At 37.7% G+C, this 24,128-nt stretch overlaps 1 protein-coding gene across 1 annotated transcript in view; it reads left to right on the top strand.

The window, feature by feature from the left end:
- The window catches only part of DNAH14 (dynein axonemal heavy chain 14), a 526,180-nt gene that overhangs the window by 332,385 nt on the left and 169,667 nt on the right, over positions 1-24,128 (top strand). The window contains exons 44-46 of the mRNA XM_045397720.2: positions 3,334-3,450; positions 14,629-14,787; positions 15,792-15,924. Coding sequence (XP_045253655.2) covers positions 3,334-3,450; positions 14,629-14,787; positions 15,792-15,924 — 409 coding nt within the window. The remainder of the gene's footprint in view (positions 1-3,333; positions 3,451-14,628; positions 14,788-15,791; positions 15,925-24,128) is intronic.

Genomic DNA, 24,128 nt, shown 5'->3' on the forward strand with positions numbered 1-24,128 from the left:
GTATTTATTTCTGCCTTAATTTTATTATTTACCCAGTAGTCATTCCAGAGCAGGTTGTTCAGTTTCCATGTAGTTGTGTGGTTTTGAGTGAGTTTCTTAATCTTGAGTTCTAATTTGATGGCACTGTGGTCTGTAATTACGCACCTGGGTGTGTAATCAGAATAGATATACTTAGCACTGGCAAACAGCTTCACCTTAATTTCATGACCTGTGGAATAAGATTTATAATGACATGAGAAGCCAAATGAAAGCCCTTCCCACAGTCAATTCTCAGTCCACAGACCTCAAACCAATACTTCATCCTGGAAGAAATGGCAGATATCAATGACATCCTCAGGTCTTCAAAGATGCAGGTGTGAGTTATCCATTATATTCCTACTTAATTCACTAACCTGATCTTTTGAAATAAAAAAAGATGGATCAAGGTGGGTGATGGTGGACTATAATAATCTTAAACAAATAGTAATCCCAGTCACGTTGGCAACTATTTTTACCAGAGTAGGTCATCTCAATTTCTGGCATTTGGTATGTGTTCTTGACCTGGTGAATATGTTTTCAGTCCCTATCAAGAAGGAAAACAAGAAGTATCCTCATTTATTTGGGATGGACAGTAATAAATCATGGCCTTGCCCCAGGTAGTAAATGAAATGAGCCCTATGATTGCCCCAGCTGTCTACCTGGAGGAGCATTCCAGATGATGGCCCAGGGAAGGGAACCTAAGCAGAGCATAATGGCCTTACTGAACTGAGAAGACAGAGCTTGATTGAGGTATATTTTACATACCATCAAATTCACCCACTTCAAGTATATATATCAGTGATTTTTTAGTAAGTTTACTGAATAATGCACCCACCACCATACATCAGTTTTAGAATATTTTTATCTTTCCATTATTATCTCCATGCCCATTTACAGTTAATCCTTATTCCCATCCCCAACTGTAGGCAATGAATTTGCTGTCTTAGTAAATTAAGCCTTAATAAGCATTTTAAGAAATCAACTCCTACAATATATGGTCTCTTGGGTCTGGTTTATTTCATATATCCTAATGTTTTTGAGGCTCATCCATGATGTATCATCTATCAGTAGTTAATTTGCTGAATAGTATTCCATTCTGTGAATATATCACATCTTGTCTATCCATTTACGAGTTGATGGACATTTAGATTGTTTAAAGTTTTGAGCTATTATGGATAATGCTTTTATGCATCATATGCAAGTCTTTCTATGGACATATGTTTTCATTTCTCTTGGATAGATGCCTAAGACAAGAATTGCTGGGTCATATTGTGGTAGTTTTAGGTTTAATTTTTTAAACAAACTTTTTTCCAAAATGACAGCACTAGTCTACATTCCCACCAACAATATGTTAGGGTTCCTGTTCTCCAAATCCTCCCCAACATTTGGAGGCAATTTGTCATTGTCTTTCTCATTTAGTATAGCCGTTCCAGTGGGTATGAAGTGTATCTCACTGTGTTTTTAATCTGCATTTCTCTAATGACTAATGATATATAATAAAGGCATGGACACTTAGTTAAACCAGGGATTAGCATACTACAGCCTGTAAGGCAATTCCAGCTTGTAGCCTACTTCTGTACAGCCTGTAAGCTAAGAATGATTTTTATATTTTTAAGGGATTTGTAAAGGAAAATAAAGGAGAATGTACAACAGAGATTGTATGTGGCATGCTGTTTTTACCATATTCCTTTGGGTGAGGTATGGTGAGGCCAGACTCAGTTCAAGAAAAGGGAACTGGAAAGGGTTTTACAGTTTTGTTATACTCACAGGTTCCTGAAGAGAAAGAACATGACACATTGGGCAACTCAGGAGGGAAGCACTGGGGTCAGTCCCAAGGCAGAGGGAGAAAGAGGAACTGTGGGGAAGTACCTTTATTGTGATTTCTGCAGGAAGCAATGAGGCAGTGTAAATGGGCTTGGGATTGGCTAGTTTGAATAATTTCAGCAAGTTCTGGGGAACAGGGCCATCCCTGGCTATCTGATACCTTGCCTTGGGGTGATATATTTCTGTTGTTCAAGCCACCCAGTCTATGGTATTTTGTTATGGCAGGCCAGGCTAACTAATAGAATAGTCTTTTCAGTAAATAGTACTGGACCAACCGAACATTTATATGTTTAAAAAAAGGAATTTGACAGACTAATATTATACACTAAAATGGACGATAGGCCTAAATATAAATTGTAAAAATATAAACTTTTTTTTTGAAGTGGAGTCTTGCTCTTGTCGCGTAGGCTATAGTGATCTCAGCTCACTGCAACTTCCATCTCCCAGGTTCAAGTGATTTTCCTGCCTCAGCTTCCCAAGTAGCTGGGATTACAGGCAGCTGTTACCACACCTGGCTAAGTTTTGTATTTTCAGTAGAGACGGGGTTCCACTATGTTGGCCAGGCTGGTCTCAAACTCCTGACCTCAAGTGATCTGCCCACCTTGGCCTACCAAAGGGCAGGGATTACAGGCATAAGCCACCACGCCTGGTCTAAATTATAAAATTCTTAAGAAGGACAAGAAAAAATCCTTTGTGTCCTTCAGGTAGACAAGGAGTTCTTATGCACAACACTGAAAGCATAATCCATAAGAGAAAAAAAATTTAATTAAAACGTTTGCTCTGAAGAACATACCATTAAGAGAATAACAATAAGTAATAGAAAGATAAGCCACAGATTCACAGAACATATATAAATTATATATCAAACAAAGATATATCCAGAATAGATAAAGAACTCTTAAAGCACAATAATAAGAAAACACAATTTATTTTTAGAATGGTAAAAAAATTTACAGACACACTTTTTCAAAGATTTATTTACCATTCAAGTGGTAAGTAAGAATATGTGAAATATTAATATTGTTATTACCTTATGGTGAATCCATGGCTAAATTAGTTTACTTTTATTATTCTATATTTTAAGAATTTTCTAAGAAAATGTATTACTTTTATAATAGAAAGATAAGTGTGATTTACAAATAACAAAGTTCTCTGATATATTGGTTTGACCACAATCAGTATGTTACTGGCATTTAACTGCATCCAAACACATGATAATAATCAAAACTTTGGGGTAAGATTTCAAGGAATGTCAGATCATATTTCACCTTGCTTTCTGGGTATAAAGAGGACAAGAAGTTAATAAAACTTCACTTTTATACATTGAAGATTGGGGGAAAACAGGCCTATTTTATATAGTTGGATATAACCTTTGTGAATGATTATTATTTCTGGTTCAATAATCAAATCTTTCAGAGAGAGTTTTCATGGTTAGTGAAACATTCCATAACTGAACCCCTTTCTTAGTTGAATTTTCATTTTCGGTTGTAGGCATCAACCTACCAACTGGTGAATGTTCTATCTTTGGATATTTTGTGGATATAGAGCAATGTGAATTCATACCTTGGTCAGAGTTAGTTCCTAATGATCAGACACTAATTCAAAGAGGTAAGAATAATTATAAGAATCATACTTGTAACTTTAGAAAATTGGGTATACTCTATTTATAAAAGTAATTATACCAGCAACCTTGAGGATTAATATAAGTTTGTGTAGAGACTAGTTTAGATCTATGTTTATAAAATACATCTTTAAAAACATAACCTTTGAATATTACTTTCTGAGAAATTTAGAATATATTTTATTGAATCAAATGCACATTGCAAAACTGTAGCACACTGAAAGTCTTCCTAGGAGCACTATCTATTTCAATTAGCTGTAATTATTGAGACAAGAAAATGGAAAGGACTACTTGTAAAATGTGAAAAACATTTATGTGAAAACTTGCACTTCATTATAAATGAAAATGCTAATTAGAAAAGAATAGTCATAGTTTCACAAATATACATATATGCTAAATTGTTTTTATTCCCAATCTTCTGCATCTACAGATGTCAGAAAAAAAGAAACTTGTTGCACTTTTACAGCTTGGTAGACATTTGAAGCAGAGGCAGGAATCTAATAATCAAGCCTCTTTAGAGTTCTTGCAAATATTAGAAATTTAATAAATACAAATAGAATTTCTTTGAAGTAGATTTCTCTCATAAAAGAATTTCAGAGTTGGTTATAAGAACTTTTGACAGCAAACAACCAGAGCTATCAGAATGCTAAAGCATCCAGAGAGTTTTAACTCTACATTTATTTTCGTTGGAAATGCCAAGACTATTTTATTCAATATTTTGTTACAATAAATATTCATGGGCAATCATATTTGTTTACAAGCTGTGAATTGTATTTCATATGTTAGTGCTGATACTGACTCAGAGCCTTAGCTTTTTACCACTATATAGAAAAGTATAACTGAATATCATTAGCATGTGACTCCACATCTTTGTATACCACTCACATGGGAAACCAGAGCTGTTTTCTCCAAATCTAAAACATTACTTCCTCTGGTTGCCACTTACTTTAATTGCAGGCAAAGAGCTTAAAAGTAGCCAAAACATTCCCTGGCTTTCAAACCCAAACGTGTAACAAGAATTTAAATGTCACCATGTAATTTTTTTAATGGTAAACCGCAATATGATAAATTGTTTGCACATCCTTGATGTGCTTCAAAAGTCTCCTTTTCTGGTTGAGTAGGATTTTTTTTCTTATACTTCTTTACTTATAAAGAGTAATCCTAATGTATTATTATCAGAAGATGTGTTTTGAAGGTCACCCAACATTCATTAATTTCTTTATTCATTCCAGACATATTAATCAATCTATTTTCTAATGTGCTTACCTAACTGTTTGTTGTGTGGGATTATAGAGAAACATGTAAGTGGTTCTTTCTTTAATAGCAAGGTAGGAAAATATAAAGGAAAATGATGAAAAAGTTAAATATTAATGTTACCTCTTGCATCAATACCCTGTGTGGCATTCACTGCTGCTTGTCACTCCCATCTCTATTCTTTCCTGTTTCTCTATCATTGGAAGATTCATCTAGCCACTTCATCATTCGGCTAAACCTCCCTTGTAGAGAGGTGTGGTTATGTGACCAGGTTGTAGACAGCAGGATGTGACTAGAGGTAAATCATGCAAATTCCAGATTGTACAATCAAAAGAAAGGAATGTACACATATTATCCAATTTTTTCTCCCCCTTCTTGCTCCTGAGATGTGGTGGTGAGACCTAAAGCAACCACCAAGAACCTAGATATGGAAAGTGCAGGCTAAGGATGGCAGGAAAAAAAGATAAAAGAATCCTGGATTCCTAACACTGTGGAGCTGACATATAGACCATGGGCTGTTACGTAAGAGAGGAATCAAATTCCACCTTTAAAAGCTAAGGTTATATTTGGATATTTGTTAAAGCAGACAGAACTTGTATCATAATTAATATACATTTCAGCTCTGGGGACAGGGCATACCTAAACAAAAAGCAGCAGAAACCTCGGTAGAGGTAAATGCTCCTGTCTGACAGCTTTGAAGAGAGCAGTGGATCCCCCAGCACCGAGGTTGAGATCTGAGAACGGACAGACTGCCTGCTCAAGTGAGTCCCTGACCCCTGAGTAGCCTAACTGGGAGACATCCCCCACTAGGTGCAGACCGACACCTCACACCTCACACAGTGGGGTACACCCCTGAGATGAAGCTTCCAGAGCAAGAATCAGACAGCAACACTCACCGTGCAGCAATATTCTATATTCTGCAGCCTCCACTGCTGATACCCAGGCAAACAGGGTCTGGAGTGGACCTCTAGCAAACTCCAACAGACCTACAGCTGAGGGTTCTGACTGTTAGAAGGAAAACTAACAAATAGAAAGGACACCCACACCAAAACCCCATCAATACACCACCATCATCAAAAACCAATGGCAGATAAAACCAAAAAGATGGGGAAAAAGCAGTGCAGAAAAGCTGGAAATACAAAAAATCAGAGTGCATCTCCCCCTCCAAAGGAACGCAGCTCATCACCAGCAACGGATCAAAGCTGGACAGAGAATGACTTTGACGAGTTGAGAGGAGAAGGCTCCAATCGATCAAACTTCTCAGAGCTAAAGAGGAACTATGTAACCAGCACAAAGAAACTAAAAACCTTGAAAAAAGAATGGATGAAAGGATAACTAGAATAATCAATGCAGAGAAGACCTCAAAAGAACTGATAGAGATAAAAACCATAACACGAGAAATATGTGACAAATGCACAGGCTTCAGTAACCAACTCAATCAACTGGAAGAAAGAGTGTCAATGATTGAAGATCAAATGAATGAAATGAAGCGAGAAGAGAAGTGTAGAGAAAAGAGAGTAAAAAGAAATGAACAAAGCCTCCAAGAAGTATGGGATTACGTGAAAAAATCCAAATCTACGTCTGATTGGTGTGCCTGAAAGTGATGGGGAAAATGGAACCAAGTTGGAAAACACTCTGCAGGATATCATCCAGAAGAACTTCTCCAACCTAATAAGGCAGGCCAACATTCAAATTCAGGAAATACAGAGAACACCACAAAGATACTCCTCGAGAAGAGCAAGTCCAAGACACATAATTGTCATATTCACCAAAGTTGAAATGAAGGAAAAAATGTTAAGGGCAGCCAGAGAGAAAGGTCAGGTTACCCACAAAGGGAAGCCCATCAGACTAACAGCAGATCTCTTGGCAGAAACTCTACAAGCAAGAAGAGAGTGGGGCCCAATATTCAACATTCTTTAAGAAAAGAATTTTCAACCCAGAATTTCATATCCAGACAAACTAAGTTTCATCAGTGAAGGAGAAATAAAATCCTTTACAGACAAGCATATGCTTAGAGATTTTGTCACCACCAGGCCTGCCCTACAAGAGATCCTGAAGGAAGCACTAAACATGGAAAGGAACAACGAGTACCAGCCATTGCAAAAACATGTCAAATGTAAAGTCTACTGTTGCTAGAAAGAAACTGCATCAACTAGTGAGCAAAATAACCAGCTAATATCACAATGACAGGATCAAGTTCACACATAACAATATTAACCTTAAATGTAAATGGACTAAATGGTCCAATTAAAAGACACAGACTGGCAAATTGGTTAAAGAGTTAAGACCCATCAGTTTGCTGTATTCAGGAGACTCATCTCACATGCAGAGACACACATAGGCTCAAAATAAAGGGATGGAGGAAGATCTACCAAGCAAATGGAAAACGAAAAAAAGCAGGGGTTGCAATCCTAGTCTCTGATAAAACAGACTTTAAACCATCAAAGATCTAAAGAGACAAAGAAGGCCATTACATAATGGTAAAGGGATCAATTCATCAGCAAGAGTTAACTATCCTAAATATATATGCACCCAATACAGGAGCACCCAGATTCACAAAGCAAGTCCTTAGAGGCTTACAAAGAGACTTAGACTCCCATACAATAATAATGGGAGACTTTAACACCCCACTGTCAACATTAGACAGATCAGTGAGACAGAAAGTTGGCAAGGATATCCAGGAATTGAACTCAACTCTGCCCCAAGTGAACCTAATAGACATCTCTATTAGGTTCTAATAGAGAACTATTAGAACTCTCCACCCCAAATCAACAGAATATACATTCTTCTCAGCACCACATCACACGTATTCCAAAATTGACCACATAGTTGGAAGTAAAGCACTCCTCAGCAAATGTAAAAGAACAGAAATTATAACAAACTGTCTCTCAGACCACAGTGCAATTAAACTAGAACTCAGGACTAAGAAACTCAATCAAAACCGCTCAACTACATGGAAACTGAACAACCTGCTCCTTAATGAGTACTGGGTACATAATGAAATGAAGGCAGAAATAAAGATGTTCTTTGAAACCAATGAGAACAAAGATACAACATACCAGAATCTCTGGGACACATTTAAAGCAGTGTGTAGAGGGAAATTTATAGCACTAAATGCCCACATTGGAAAGATCTAAAATTGACACCCTAACATCACAATTAAAAGAACTAGAGAAGCAAGAGCAAACACATTCAAAAGCTAGCAGAAGGCAAGAAATAACTAAGATCAGAGCAAAACTGAAGGAGATAGAGACACAAAAAAACCCTCCAAAAAATCAATGAATCCAGGAGCTGGTTTTTTTTTAAAAGATCAACAAAATTGATAGACTGCTAGCAAGACTAATAAAGAAGAAAAGAGAGAAGAATCAAATAGATGCAATAAAAAATGATAAAGGGGATATCATCACCAACCCCACAGAAATACAAACTACCATCACAGAATACTATAAACACCTCTACCCAAATAAACTAGAAAACCTAGAAGAAATGGATAATTTCCTGGACACTTACACTCTCTCAAGACTAAACCAGGAAGAAGCTGAATCCCTGAATAGACCAATAGCAGGCTCTGAAATTGAGGCAATAATTAATAGCCTACCAACCAAAAAAAGTCCAGGACCAGACGGATTCACAGCCAAACTCTACCGGAGGTACAAGGAGGAGTTGGTACCATTCCTTCTGAAACTATTCCAATCAATAGAAAAAAGGGAATCCTCCCTAACTCATTTTACGAGGCCAACATCATCCTGATACCAAAGCCTGACAAGGATACAACCATAAAAGAGAATTTTAGACCAATATCCCTGATGAACATCGATGCAAAAATCCTCAATAAAATACTGGCAAACTGATTCCAGCAGCACATCAAAAAGCTTATCCACCATGATCAAGTGGGCTTCATCCCTGGGATGCAAGGCTGCTTCAACATACGCAAATCAATAAACATAACCCAGCATATAAACAGAACCAAAGGCAAAAAACCACATGATTATCTCAATAGATGCAGAAAAGGCCTTTGACAAAATTCAACAGCCCTTCATGCTAAAAACGCTCAATAAATTCGGTATTGATGGAACATATCTCAAAATAATAAGGGCTATTTATGACAAACCCACAGCCAATATCATACTGAATGGGCAAAAACTGGAAGCATTCCCTTTGAAAACTGGCACAAGCCGGGGTGCCCTCTCTCACCACTCCTGTTCAATATAGTGTTGGAAGTTCTGGGTAGGGCAATCAGGCAAGAGAAAGAAATAAAGGGTATTCAGTTAGGAAAAGAAGAAGTCAAATTGTCCCTGTTTACAGATTACATGATTGTATGTTTAGAAAACCCCATTGTCTCAGCCCCGAATCTCCTTAAGCTGATAAGCAACTTCAGCAAAGTCTCAGGATACAAAAATCAATGTGCGAATATCACAAGCATTCTTATACACCAGTAACAGACAAACAGAGAGCCAATCACGAATGAACTGCCATTCACAATAGCTCCAAAGAGAATAAAATACCTAGGAATCCAACTTACAACGTATGTAAAGGACCTCTTCAAGGGGAACTACAAACCACTGCTCAGTGAAATAAAAGAGGACACGATCAAATGGAAGAACATTCCATGCTCATGGATAGGAAGAATCAATATTGTGAAAATGGCTATACTGCCCAAGGTAATTTATAGATTCAATGCCATCCCCATTAAGCTACCAATGACTATCTTCACAGAATTGGAAAAAAACTGCTTTAAAGTTCATATGGAACCAAAAAGACCCCACATTGCCAGGACAATCCTAAGCCAAAAGAACAAAGCTGGAGGCATCACGCTACCTGACTTCAAACTACACTACAAGGCTACAGTAACCAAAACAGCATGGTACTGGTACCAAAACTGAGATACAGACCAATGGAACAGAACAGAGCCCTCAGAAATAATACCACACATCTACAGCCATCTGATCTTTGACAAACCTGACAAAAACAAGAAATGGGGAAAGGATTCCCTATTTAATAAATGGTGCTGGGAAAATGGCTAGCCATAAGTAGAAAGCTGAAACTGGATCCTTTCCTTACTCCTTATATGAAAATTAGTTCAAGATGGATTAGAGACTTAAATGTTAGACCTAAAACCACAAAAACCCTAGAAGAAAACCTAGGTAATACCACGCAGGACATAGGCGTGGGTAAGGACTTCATGTCTAAAACACCAAAAGCAACGGCAACAAAAGCCAAAATTGATAAACAGGATCTAATTAAACTAATGAGCTTCTGCACAGCAAAAGAAACTACCATCAGAGTGAACAGGCAACCTACAGAATGGGAGAAAATTTTTGCAATCTACTCATCTGACAAAGGGCTAATATCCAGAACCTACAAAGAACTCAAACAAATTTACAAGAAAAAAACAAACAACCCCATCAAAAAGTGGGCAAAGGATATGAACAGACATTTCTCAAAAGAAGACATTCATACAGCCAACAGATACATGAAAAAATGCTCATCATCACTAGCCATCAGAGAAATGCAAATCAAAACCACAATGAGATACCATCTCACACCAGTAAGAATGGCAATCATTAAAAAATCAGGAAACAACAGGTGCTGGAGAGGATGTGGAGAAATAGGAACAGTTTTACACTGTTGGTGGAACTGTAAACTAGGTCAACCATTGTGGAAAACAGTGTGGCGATTCCTCAAGGATCTAGAACTAGAAATACCATTTGACTCAGCCATCCCATTACTGGGTATATACCCAAAGGATTATAAGTCATGCTGCTATAAAGACACATGCACACATATGTTTATTGCGGCACTAGTCACAATAGCAAAGACTTGGAATCAACCCAAATGTCCATCAGTAACAGACTGGATTAAGAAAATGTGGCACATATACACCATGGAATACTATGCAGCCATAAAAAAGGATGAGTTCATGTTCTTTGTAGGGACATAGATGCAGCTGGAAACTATCCTTCTCAGGAAACTATCGCAAGAACAGAAAACCGAATACTGCATGTTCTCACTCATAGGTGCAAATTGAACAATGAGATCACTTGGATACAGGAAGGGGAGCATCACACACTGGGTCCTATTGTGGGGAGGGGGTAGGGGGGAAGGATAGCATTAGGAGATATACCTAATGCAAATGATGAGTTAATGGGTGCAGCACACCAACATGGCACATGTATACATATGTAACAAACCTGCATGTTGTGCACATGTACCCTAGAACTTAAAGTATAATAAAATATATATATATATATATACACATTTCAGTAGCTATAAATGACACAATCACATAAAAAATCCTGAAATACCTGACATTGACTTAAAAGTCAGATGCTGGGCAATGAAGACACAGTATTGCAGATGAATACAGGTAATCCTTTATCTGCCATGGCCAAAAAATTGGCAACATTGTTAGCTGTGATATCTGGGAGACAGACCATGTGCTGTAACTCTAGGGAAAATGGCTGGAAGATCAAAACGTTGGTGTGAATTGGCTACTTTTTGTCACTTTTACTGAATTTCAATAAGAGAGGGATGAATTTAGATAAAAGCTAACTCGTTTTTAAGCAAAAATGAAAGATAATAGAGCTCCGGCAAGGGAGACTCTCTCTACCTGAAGCCTACAATCTAAAACTGAGAGTCCGGCATACTGGGCTCTCATAGTTTCAAAAATGTTAACTGTTTCTATCCCCCAAACATCAAAAGGAAGACTGTGGACCTGTTTTTCTCCAGAGCCTCACATTGGATGCTGTCTACTAGGTAGCCAACTTAACAACAAAGGGCAAATTGAGGTATTGCCTACCCACCCAAACCTATCATTTCAAATGGCCTCGTGGTAACGACTACTGAGTATAGAAAACAAAGAATAAAGTGGTCAGAACTATGTTTAGACAAGATCTTTTGGTGTAGTTGTTTGCACTGGGAACTAACTGAAAGGGGAAAAAATTCAGACTCTCTCTTCTGGAATCTGTACTCTAAGGGTTTATAAGATGTTGATATATAAATACCAGTATTGAGTACTGACGTGACAGACCATGACACAGAATTCTCTTTCTTGCTATCATGGGGTGGTAGTTATTGGAAGGAAACATTTGCTTGCAGATTAAGATTTGTGTGTTTTATTTTGATTTCTACTAATGTTTGAGGAGTTTAAATGTGAATTTTGTAGTAATGTTCAATCCACAACTAGGAGTGCTGAAAATTGTCCTTTATAGAAATTATTGAGGCTACAATATCCATTTAAAGAATTACATGAGATTTTGATTGAATCAATCAAGTCATTGTGCCATTAGGTTTGCTATTCAAGGATTAAGGATGACAGAAATCAAAGCTTCCTTCCTTCCACTCTTTCTCACATACACATACACATATAATTTAATCTGGGTTAATGAAGAGCTAGACTCTCTATGTGAAGGTGAACTGGATTAAACCAGCTCTTACATATCCAGGTACCCATAATCGGAGGCCAGATATGTTATCCTACATCTAAGGAACCTCCAGTCTTGAATTGGGATTAAGGGAATCCCTGAGTAGTCTCCCAGCATCCAGTTAGAAGCCAATGAACATACTTTCTATAGAGTGGAACTATTATACTACAATTTATATTATTCCTACAAATAATATTTTCAAATGTAATGCCCCTTTAAAGATAATTAGCAGAAACAAGATTGCAGCCACAAATTAATGAGACTTGGATGACTAGAATAAAGGTATATATTCTCAGACAGCCATGCTTGCCATTTTTAAAGAATTAAAAAGAAAGATAGAAAATACCAGAAATGCATGAGAAACTATTAAAAACTGACACAATTTGAAAAAGAACCAAGGAGACCTTCTAGAAATGAAAAATACAACAGAAGTTAAAAGTTTGATAACAACAGCAGAGTCTACTTAAGGGGAAATACTTGAAGCATTACCATTAAAATCCAATTTTTAACTCAATGTTGTTTTGTATATACGAGCCAATGCAATTAAAAAGAGGAATTAGAGATAGAAATTTGGAAAATAAGTGGTTAAATTTTAATTATTTGCAGAAGTTATAATAAAATATCTGGAAAACCAAAGGATCAACTTAAAACTACTATAAGCAATAAGAGAATTTAGTTTTAGTCTAATTACAAAACAATATATAAAAATAATGATTCCACATATATACAAACAACAACCAGTTACAAGGTAAACAATTAAAGAAAAGATCTTATTTAAAGTGTCAAAAACAGAGGGAATTAGTGCGCATGTGTTGGTCATCCAGAAGTTACCGCAGTGGCTGCTGGAGTAAGGTAGACAGCCTGAAGTGAACATTACAAGATTGGCATTGCTTCTGTGGGATGGATTTGGGCTCAACTGCAGCAAGATTGGGTAAGAAAATAAATAAATAAATAAAATAAGAAAATTTTAAAAGCATAAAAAAAAATAAAATGGCAAAAGCAAAATTTTTTAGAAGATGAAATACAGAAAACTAAGTTTAATGAGAAAAATGCAAAATCGATATGAAGTAAACTTGGAAACATTCCTGAGACATAGAAATAAAAAAGCATGCCATGTTCTTGGACAAAAGTTATCATCCTAAACGGGTTAATTCTTCCTAAATTAATCCATGAAGTAAAGATAATTCCAATAAACATACCACACTATAGGTGTGGTGAGGACTAAAGAAGCTGATTCCAAATTCCATACAGAAATGTTAAGTAAGAGAGTAACAGTAGCCAGGAAATAATGAGGACAGAATAGCTCAGTCAAATATAATAGAGTACTTACATAAAACACCAAGCAAAGTACAAGAGCTAATTTCCTTAATATATAAAGGGCCTTTACAAATCAAAGTAAAGGAGCCCATTTGCTATTAAAAAAAAAAAATAGGTAGAGACAGAATCTCTGGGACACAACTAACGCATTTTCAGAGGAAAGTTGATAGCAATAACTGTCCACATCAAAAAGTCAGAAAGAGTATGAGTGAGGGATAATTTATGAGATCAGCAGAGATCCCCAGGCACTTGTAAAATTTTGGCTTATTTGTGTATGTTTAAATTGTTTTGTAATGTGCAGACTTTTCCAGAAATTATTATGTTTTGAGGACCTGAAAGATTAGGTGAATATATCCAGTCCACCATAGACTGTGTCACTGCTTTGACCTCTCCAGGGTTAGGGCATCCACCACTGGAAAACTGCCATAATGTGGAAATCCATGAATTTCTGTCGAGCAGCTAAAATTGCCTCTATTGTCCTCTGTGGTGATGAAAGTGGTGATGAAAGTGACTTGCAGAATGACTTTAACTTAGTGGAAATGACTGTTTCTTCAATACATATGATATTTTGGAACTCCTGGACATAATCAATGGAGTTTTCTCAGAATAAGAAGACTTTTAAGAGTAACGAACTAATGAATTTTTATGATTGACTATATTGTGACATGATTACATTTTCCTGAAACAAATCTTAACATATTTTATTTCTGCATAGCCATGTACTTTTCTTTCTTCCTTTCTTTCTCTTTTTTTTTTTTTTTTTTTTTTTTTTTTGAGACAGAGTCTCACTCTCGCCCAGGCTGGAGTGCAGTGGCACAATCTCGGCTCACTGCAAGCTCCGCCTCCTGGACTCAGGCCATTCACCTGCCTCAGCCTCCCGAGTAGCTGGGACTACAGGCACCCGCCACCTCGCCCGTCTAATTTTTTGTATTTTTAGTAGAGACGGGGTTTCACCTGACCCCCGGGGTTTCTCCTGACCTCGTGATCCGCCCGCCTTGGCCTCCCAAAGTGTTGGGATTACAGGCGTGAGCCACCACATCCAGCCAGCCATGTACTTTTCATATGTACAATTCATGAAAATAAAAATAATTCTAACGATTTTTTTAAAAAAAGATTAGGTGAATAGTGCTTTCTAGGTCATTTGAAACTTTTTTTAAAATTTTAACTTAGGAACTTCATTACTAACTAATCTTCAAAGATCTGGCGAAAACTTCTTGAAGATAACAGAATGTGGAGAATGCATTAATTATACTGCTACCAGAGACACAACATGCCTTTCTTTTCTCATGAGCCTTCTCTTAAAGAATTCCTGCCCTGTACTTCTCACAGGTATTACAAATATTTAATAGAAGGAGAATTTCAGAGTTAGAAAAAGGTTTACAGATATTTGGTCTAACTATCTTATTTTGTAAGTGGGAAAAATATATACCCTGAAAAGTTCTGGTTACTATATTAATTTATATTCTTACCAGCAGTGTATGAGCACCCATTTTTCCACATATTTTCCAAAATAGGACATTATAAATCTTTTTCATCTTTTCATTACTTGCAGGAGAAATGCCAGAAGTAGAGCTATTGTATTAATAATATATGTTTGGCCTCTGTAGCCTGTGGGCTGAGGTTCTTATTGGTAACATTGATTGGTATACTTACATGTACACACTCAATGGGATTCCCCAATCCAATATGAAGATTTTTCTATCTTTTACCATTATCAAAAGAGTAATTCAATACAGCTCCTACTCTCTTTTAATGCATATGCCAACCCATCAATTACCTTTTCCAATTCTCTAATTCTCTAACTTGTGTTGCATAGCACCAGGGGCAATAGTATCATTTTCCCAGTTCCGTATTCAAAGAATTCAGGCAATGTAACTCTCAGATAACACATACCTTGCCTCTAATTTTGTCTAAGAAAATACTTATCTTTACTTTAATACTTAATGAATTGTAAAATCATTACAGTCCCTACTCTGATTCAACAAAAAGTTTATCATCAAATTTCTTCCTCAAATTGTGTTGGCAGAAATTTTTAATGAATTATGTTTCATGTTGTAGTTCTGTACAAAAGGATTAGTGTGAACATTAGATAAAAATAATAATTAACTCAGTCTATTCTTTTGCAAGAAATGTAAATAATTCAAACAATTTGAGAAGGTTTTATATTAGCTTCCTCATTTAACCACTCAACCACATTTTTTTAAAAAGCAAGAACAAAAACACACTGTTTATGTAATTTTCAATTGAGGGAGAATGTTATTGGTTCATTTTAATGTGTTAACATGTATCATTTTCTTGCATATATATCTAACCTTATGTATTGTTTCCCTTAGGAGAATCTGGTGTTGGGAAAACTGCTGCCATTAATCAAATGCTTGAAAAGTTAGAGGGTCCAGGAGCATTTGACATAAAACATGGTTCAATTTTAGGAGATACCCTATTGTATAGTGAAACTAAAAAATCAAGGTTGTATATATTAACTTCTAAATTTGATCTGTCTGATTTTTAAAAGTGTGCTTTAATATATAAATGTGCCTATTTTTACAAAAAAAAAGCAAATCTGTTATGTAACAATGTGGAATAATTCAAAAGAGGAGATAAGAAGACAATCCTTTTTTTCCTGATTTATCTTTTATTTTTTCGGTTTAAACTTTTATTTTTAATTGACAAATGATAATTGTATGTATTTATGGAGTACAATGTGATGTTTTGAGTTGTATACATATTGAGGAATGATTATATCATGTAATTAGCATACATTACCTCACATACTTAAGGTTTTTTAGTGAGAACAATTAAAATCTATTTTTTTAGGAATTTTGAAATATCCAACACATTATTAACTATGGTCACCATGCTGTGCAATAAATGTCAAATTCTTATTCCGCCTGTCTAACTGAAATTTTGTACCCTTTGACCAACATCTCCCCATTCCTTCCCACCTCACCTGTAGCCCCTGGCAACCACCAGTCTACTCTCTGCTTCTATGAGTTAGACTTGTTTAGAATCCACATATAAGGTAGTATTTGTCTTTCTGTGCCTGGCTTATTTCACTAGAATAATGTCCTTCAGGTTCATCCATGTTGTTGCAAATGACAGAATTTCCTTCTTTTTAGACACTGAATAGTATTTCATTGTATATATAATGGAATATGTATATATATGCACCACATTTTTAAAAATCCACTTAAATGACAGGATTTCCTTCTTTGAAAAGACTGAATAGTATTCCATTCTATATATATATATATATATATACACACACACACACACACACACACACACACACACACCACATTTTAAAAATCCATTCAGGCTGGGCACAGTGTTTCACGCCTGTAATCCCAGCACTTCAGGAGGCATAGGCAGGTGGATCACCTGAGGTCAGGAGTTTGAGACCAGCCTGGCCAACATGGCTAAACCCCGTCTCCACTAAAAATACAAAAGATTAACTGGGCGTGGTGGCGGGCACCTGTAATCCCAGCTACTAGGGAGGCTGAGGCAGGAGAATCACTTGAACCCAGGAGGTGGAGGTTGCAGTGAGCCAAGATTGCACCATTGCACTCCAGCCTGGGCAACAGAGCAAGACTCCATCTCAAAAAAAAAAAAAAATCCATTCAGTCACTGAACACAGGGTGAGCCCATATCTTGTCTGTTGTGAATAATCCTGCAATGAACACAGGACTGCAGAATAGCCAAAGCAATTGATTGTAAGTGTATGGGTTTATTTCTGGGACCTCTATCCAGTTTCATTGGTCAGTGTGTTGGTTATTATGCCAATGCCATGTTGTTTTGATTACTATAGCTTTGTAGTATATTTTGAAATCAGGTAGTGTGATGCCAAAAGCTTCTTTTATTTTTTATTTTTTCCCCTCAAGATTGCTTTAGCTATTCAGGATCTTTTGTGGATCCACTGGCAAAATGAAAAATATGTTGGAATTTTGGTAGAGATTGCATTGAATCTGTAGCTCACTTTGGGAAGTATGGACATTTTAACAATACTAATTCTTTCAATCCATGAACACAGGATATCTTTCCACTTATTTGTGTTTTGTTAAATTTATTTCCTCAATTTTTTTTTACTATACTTTAAGTTCTAGGGTACATGTGCATAACGTGCAGGTTTGTTACATATGTATGCTTGTGCCATGTTGCTGTGCTGCACCCATCAACTCGCCAGCCCCATCAACTCGTCATTTACATCAGGTATAACTCCCAATGCAATCCCTCGCCCATCCCCCCTCCCCATGATAGGCCCCGGTGTGTGATGTTCCCCTTCCCGAGTCCAAGTGATCTCATTGTTCAGTTCCCACCTATGAGTGAGAACATGGGGTGTTTGGTTTTCTGTTCTTGTGATAGTTTACTAAGAATGATGGTTTCCAGCTGCATCCATGTCCCTACAAAGGACACAAACTCATCCTTTTTTATGGCTGCATAGTATTCCATGGTGTATATGTGCCACATTTTCTTAATCCAGTCTGTCACTGATGGACATTTGGGTTGATTCCAAGTCTTTGCTATTGTGACTAGTGCCGCAATAAACATACGTGTGCATGTGACTTTATAGCAGCATGATTTGTAATCCTTTGGGTATATACCCAGTAATGGGATGGCTGGGTCATATGGTACATCTAGTTCTAGATCCTTGAGGAATCGCCATACTGTTTGCCATAATGGTTGAACTAGTTTACAATCCCACCAACAGTGTAAAAGTGTTCCTATTTCTCCACATCCTCTCCAGCACCTGTTGTTTCCTGACTTTTTAATGATTGCCATTCTAACTGGTATGAGATGGTATCTCCTTGTGGTTTTGATTTGCATTTCTCTGATGGCTAGTGATGATGAGCATTTTTTCATATGTCTGTTGGCTGTATGCATGTCTTCCTTTGAGAAATGTCTGTTCATATCCTTTGCCCACTTTTTGATGGGGTTGTTTGTTTTTTTCTTGTAAATTTGTTTGAGTTCTTTGTAGGTTCTGGATATTAGCCCTTTGTCAGATGAGTAGATTGCAAAAATTTTCTCCCATTCTGTAGGTTGCCTGTTCACTCTGATGGTAGTTTGTTTTGCTGTGCAGAAGCTCTTTAGTTTAATTAGATCCCATATGTCAATTTTGGCTTTTGCTGCCGTTGCTTTTGGTGTTTTAGACATGAAGTCTTTGCCCATGCCTATGTCCTGAATGGTACTACCTAGGTTTTCCTCTAGGGTTTTTATGGTATTAGGTCTAACATTTAAGTCTCTAATCCATCTTGAATTAATTTTCGTATTAGGAGTAGGGAAAGGATCCAGTTTCAGCTTTCTAGTTATGGCTAGCCAATTTTCCCAGCACCATTTATTAAATAGGGAATCCTTTCCCCATTTCTTGTTTCTCTCAGGTTTGTCAAAGACCAGATGGCTATAGATGTGTGGTATTATTTCTGAGGACTCTGTTCTGTTCCATTGGTCTAGATCTCTGTTTTGGTACCAGTACCGTGCTGTTTTGGTTACTGTAGCCTTGTAGTATAGTTTGAAGTCAGGTAGCATGATGCCTCCAGCTTTGTTCTTTTGACTTAGGATTGTCTTGGAGATGCAGGCTCTTTTTTGGTTCCATATGAACTTTAAAGCAGTTTTATCCAATTCTGTGAAGAAACTCATTGGTAGCTTGATGGGGATGGCATTGAATCTATAAATAACCTTGGGCAGTATGACCATTTTCATGATATTGATTCTTCCTATCCATGAGCATGGTATTTTCTTCCATTTGTTTGTGTCCTCTTTTATTTCACTGAGCAGTGGTTTGTAGTTCTCCTTGAAGAGGTCCTTTACATACCTTGTAAGTTGGATTCCTAGGTATTTTATTCTCTTTGAAGCAATTGTAAATGGAAGTTCATTCATGATTTGGCTCTCTATTTGTCTGTTATTGGTGTATAAGAATGCTTGTGATTTTTGCACATTAATTTTGTATCCTGAGACTTTGCTGAAGTTTCCTGTCAGCTTAAGGAGATTTTGGGCTGAGACAATGGGGTTTTCTAAATATACAATCATGTCATCTGCAAACGGACAATTTGACTTCTTCTTTTCCTAACTGAATACTCTTGATTTCTTTCTCTTGCCTGATTGCCCTAGCCAGAACTTCCAACACTATGTTGAATACGAGTGGTGAGAGAGGGCATCCCTGTCTTGTGCCAGTGTTCAAAGGGAATTTTTCCAGTTTTTGCCCATTCAGTATGATATTGGCTGTGGGTTTGTCATAAATAGCTCTTATGATTTTGAGGTACGTTCCATCAGTACCGAATTTATTGAGCATTTTTAGCATGAAGGGCTGTTGAATTTTGTCAAAAGGCTTTTCTGCATCTATTGAGATAATCATGTGGTTCTTGTCTTTGGTTCTGTTTATATGCTGGATTATGTTTATTGATTTGTGAATGTTGAAGCAGCCTTGCATCCCAGGGATGAAGCCCACTTGATCATGGTGGATAAGATTTTTGATGTGCTGCTGAATCCGGTTTGCCAGTATTTTATTGAGGATTTTTGCATCGATGTTCATCAGGGATATTGGTCTAAATTCTCTTTTTTTGTTGTGTCTCTGCCAGGCTTTGGTATCAGGATGATGTTGGCCTCATAAAATGAGTTAGGGAGGATTCCCTCTTTTTCTATTGATTGGAATAGTTTCAGAAGGAATGGTACCAGCTCCTCCTTGTACCTCTGGTAGAATTCAGCTGTGAATCCATCTGGTCCTGGACTTTTTTTGGTTGGTAGGCTAGTAATTATTGTCTCAATTTCAGAGCCTATTATTGGTCTATTCAGGTATTCAATTTCTTCCTGGTTTAGTCTTGGAAGAGTGTAAGTGTCCAGGAAATTATCCATTTCTTCTAGATTTTCTAGTTTATTTGCGTAGAGGTGTTTATAGTATTCTCTGATGGTAGTTTGTATTTCTGTGGGGTCGGTAGTGATATCCCCTTCATCATTTTTTATTGCGTCTATTTGATTCTTCTCTCTTTTCTTCTTTATTAGTCTTGCTAGCGGTCTGTCAATTTTGTTGATCTTTTCAAAAAACCAACTCCTGGATTCATTGATTTTTTGGAGGGTTTTTTGTGTCTCTATCTCCTTCAGTTCTGCCCTGATCTTAGTTATTTCTTGCCTTCTGCTAGCTTTTGAATGTGTTTGCTCTTGCTTCTCTAGTTCTTTTAATTGTGATGTTAGGGTGTCAATTTTAGATCTTTCCAGCTTTCTCTTGTGGGCATTTAGTGCTATAAATTTCCCTCTACACACTGCTTTAAATGTGTCCCAGAGATTCTGGTATGTTGTATCTTTGTTCTCATTGGTTTCAAAGAACGTCTTTATTTCTGCCTTCATTTCGTTATGTACCCAGTAGTCATTCAGGAGCAGGTTGTTCAGTTTCCATGTAGTTGAGCGGTTTTGATTGAGTTTCTTAGTCCTGAGTTCTAGTTTGATTGCACTGTGGTCTGAGAGACAGTTTGTTATAATTTCTGTTCTTGTACATTTGCTGAGGAGTGCTTTACTTCCAATTATGCGGTCAGTTTTGGAATAAGTGCGATGTGGTGCTGAGAAGAATGTATATTCTGTTGATTTGGGGTGGAGAGTCTATAGATGTCTATTAGGTCTGCTTGCTGCAGAGATGAGTTCAATTCCTGGATATCCTTGTTAACTTTCTGTCTCATTGATCTGTCTAATGTTGACAGTGGGGTGTTCAAGTCTCCCATTATTTTTGTATGGGAGTCTAAGTCTCTTTGTAAGTCTCTAAGGACTTGCTTTATGAATCTGGGTGCTCCTGTATTGGGTGCATATATATTTAGGATAGTTAGCTCTTCCTGTTGAATTGATCCTTTTACCATTATGTAATGGCCTTCTTTGTCTCTGTTGATCTTTGATGGTTTAAAGTCTGTTTTATCAGAGACTAGTATTGCAACCCCTGCTTTTTTTTGTTCTCCATTTGCTTGGTAAATCTTCCTCCATCCCTTTATTTTGAGCCTATGTATGTCTCTGCATGTGAGATGGGTCTCCTGAATACAGCAGACTGATGGCTCTTGACCCTTTATCCAGTTTACCAGTCTGTGTCTTTTAATTGGAGCATTTAGTCCATTTACACTTAAGGTTAATATTGTTATGTGTGAACTTGATCCTGTCATTATGATATTAACTGGTTATTTTGCTCGTTAGTTGATGCAGTTTCTTCCTACCCTAAATGGTCTTTACATTTTGACATGTTTTTGCAATGGCTGGTACCAGTTGTTCCTTTCCATGTTGAGTGCTTCCTTCAGGGTCTCTTGTAAGGCAGGCCTGGTGATGATAAAATCTCTAAGCATTTGCTTATCTGTAAAGGATTTTATTTCTCCTTCACTGATGAAACTTAGTTTGTCTGGATATGAAATTCTGGGTTGAAAATTCTTTTCTTTAAGAATGTTGAATATTGGCCCCCACTCTCTTCTGGCTTGTAGACTTTCTGCCGAGAGATCTGCTGTTAGTCTGATGGGCTTCCCTTTGTGGGTAACCTGACCTTTCTCTCTGGCTGCCCTTAAGATTTTTTCCTTCATTTCAACTTTGGTGAATCTGGCAATTATGTCTCTTGGAGTTGCTCTTCTTGAGGAGTATCTTTGTGGCATTCTCTGTATTTCCTGGATTTGAATGTTGGCCTGCCCTACTAGGTTGGGGAAGTTCTCCTGGATGATAACCTGAAGAGTGTTTTCCAACTTGGTTCCATTTTCCCCCTCACTTTCAGGCACCCCAATCAGACGTAGATTTGGTCTTTTTACATAATCCCATACTTCTTGTAGGCTTTGTTCATTTCTTTTTCTTCTTTTTTCTTTTGGTTTCTCTTCTCACTTCATTTCGTTCATTTGATCCTCAATCGCTGATACTCTTTCTTCCAGTTGATCGAGTCAGTTACTGAAGCCTGTGCATTTGTCACGTATTTCTCGTGTCATGGTTTACATCTCTTTCATTTCATTTATGACCTTCTCTGCATTAATTACTCTAGCCATCAATTCTTCCACTTTTTTTTCAAGATTTTTAGTTTCTTTGCGCTGGGTACATAATTCCTCCTTTAGCTCTGAGAAGTTTGATGGACTGAAGCCTTCTTCTCTCATCTCGTCAAACTCATTCTCCATCAAGCTTTGATCCGTTGCTGGCGATGAGCTGTGCTCCTTTGCCGGGGGAGATGTGCTCTTATTTTTTGAATTTCCAGCTTTTCTGCCCTGCTTTTTCCCCATCTTTGTGGTTTTATCTGTCTCTGGTCTTTGATGATGATGGTGATGTACTGATGGGGTTTTGGTGTAGGTGTCCTTCCTGTTTGATAGTTTTCCTTCTAACAGTCAGGACCCTCAGCTGTAGGTCTGTTGGATATTGCTTGAGGTCCACTCCAGACCCTGTTTGCCTGGGTGTCAGCAGCAGAGGCTGCAGAAGATAGAATATTGCTGAACAGCGAGTGTACCTGTCTGATTCTTGCTTTGGAGGCTTCCTCTCAGGGGTGTACTCCACCCTGTGAGGTGTGGGGTGTCAGACTGCCCCTAGTGGGGGATGTCTCCCAGTTAGGCTACTCAGGGGTCAAGGACCCACATGAGCAGGCAGTCTGTCCCTTCTCAGATCTCAACCTCCGTGTTGGGAGATCCACTGCTCTCTTCAAAGCTGTCAGACAGAGTCGTTTGCATCTGCAGAGGTTTCGCTGCTTTTGTTGTTGTTTACTTTGCCCTGTCCCCAGAGGTGGAGTCTACAGAGACAGGCAGGTTTTCTTGAGCTGCTGTGAGCTCCACCCAGTTCAAGCTTCCCAGTGGCTTTGTTTACCTACTTAAGCCTCAGCAATGGCGGGCGCCCCTCCCCCAGCCTCGCTGCTGCCTTGCCGCGAGATCGCAGAGTGCTGTGCTAGCAATGAGGGAGGCTCCGTGTGCGTGGGACCCTCTCGGCCAGGTGTGGGATATAATCTCCTGGTGTGCCTGTTTGCTTAAAGTGCAGTATTGGGGTGGGAGTTACCCGATTTTCCAGGTGTTGTGTGTCTCAGTTCCCCTGCCTAGGAAAAGGGATTCCCTTTCCCCTTGCGCTTCCCAGGTGAGGCGATGCCTCGCCCTGCTTCAGCTCTCGCTGGTCGGGCTGCAGCAGCTGACCAGCACCAATTGTCCAGCACTCCCTAGTGAGATGAACCCAGTACCTCATTTGAAAATGCAGAACTCACCAGTCTTCTCTGTCGCTCACGCTGGGAGTCGGAGACTGGAGCCGTTCCTATTCAGCCATCTTGCTCCGCCCCCTCCTCAATGTTTTATAGTTTTCAATATACAGAATTTTCACCTTTTGGTTATATTTACTCTTAAGTACTCTTTTAATGGTCTTTTTTAGCAGTATTGTAAATGGAATTGTTTTCTTTCTTTCTTTTTCAGGTAGTTCATTGTTGGCTTATAGAAATGTGACTAATTTTTGTATATTGAGTTTGTATCTTACAACTTTATTGCATTCATTGATCAGTTCTAACAGTCTTTTGGTGGCATCTTTAGGGTCTCTATTAATAAGATCATGTCATCAGCAAATAGACAATTTCACTTCTTCTTTTCCTATTCTGATGCCTTTTGTTTCTTTCCTTGCCTAATTGCTTTGGCTAGGACTTCCAGTTCTATGTTGAAAAGAAGTAGTGAGAGTGGGTATCCTTGTCTGGTTCCTGATCATAGAGGAATAGCTTTCAGCTTTGG

This window comes from Macaca fascicularis, chromosome 1, assembly GCF_037993035.2.
Source record: "Macaca fascicularis isolate 582-1 chromosome 1, T2T-MFA8v1.1".
Lineage (NCBI taxonomy): Eukaryota > Metazoa > Chordata > Mammalia > Primates > Cercopithecidae > Macaca > Macaca fascicularis.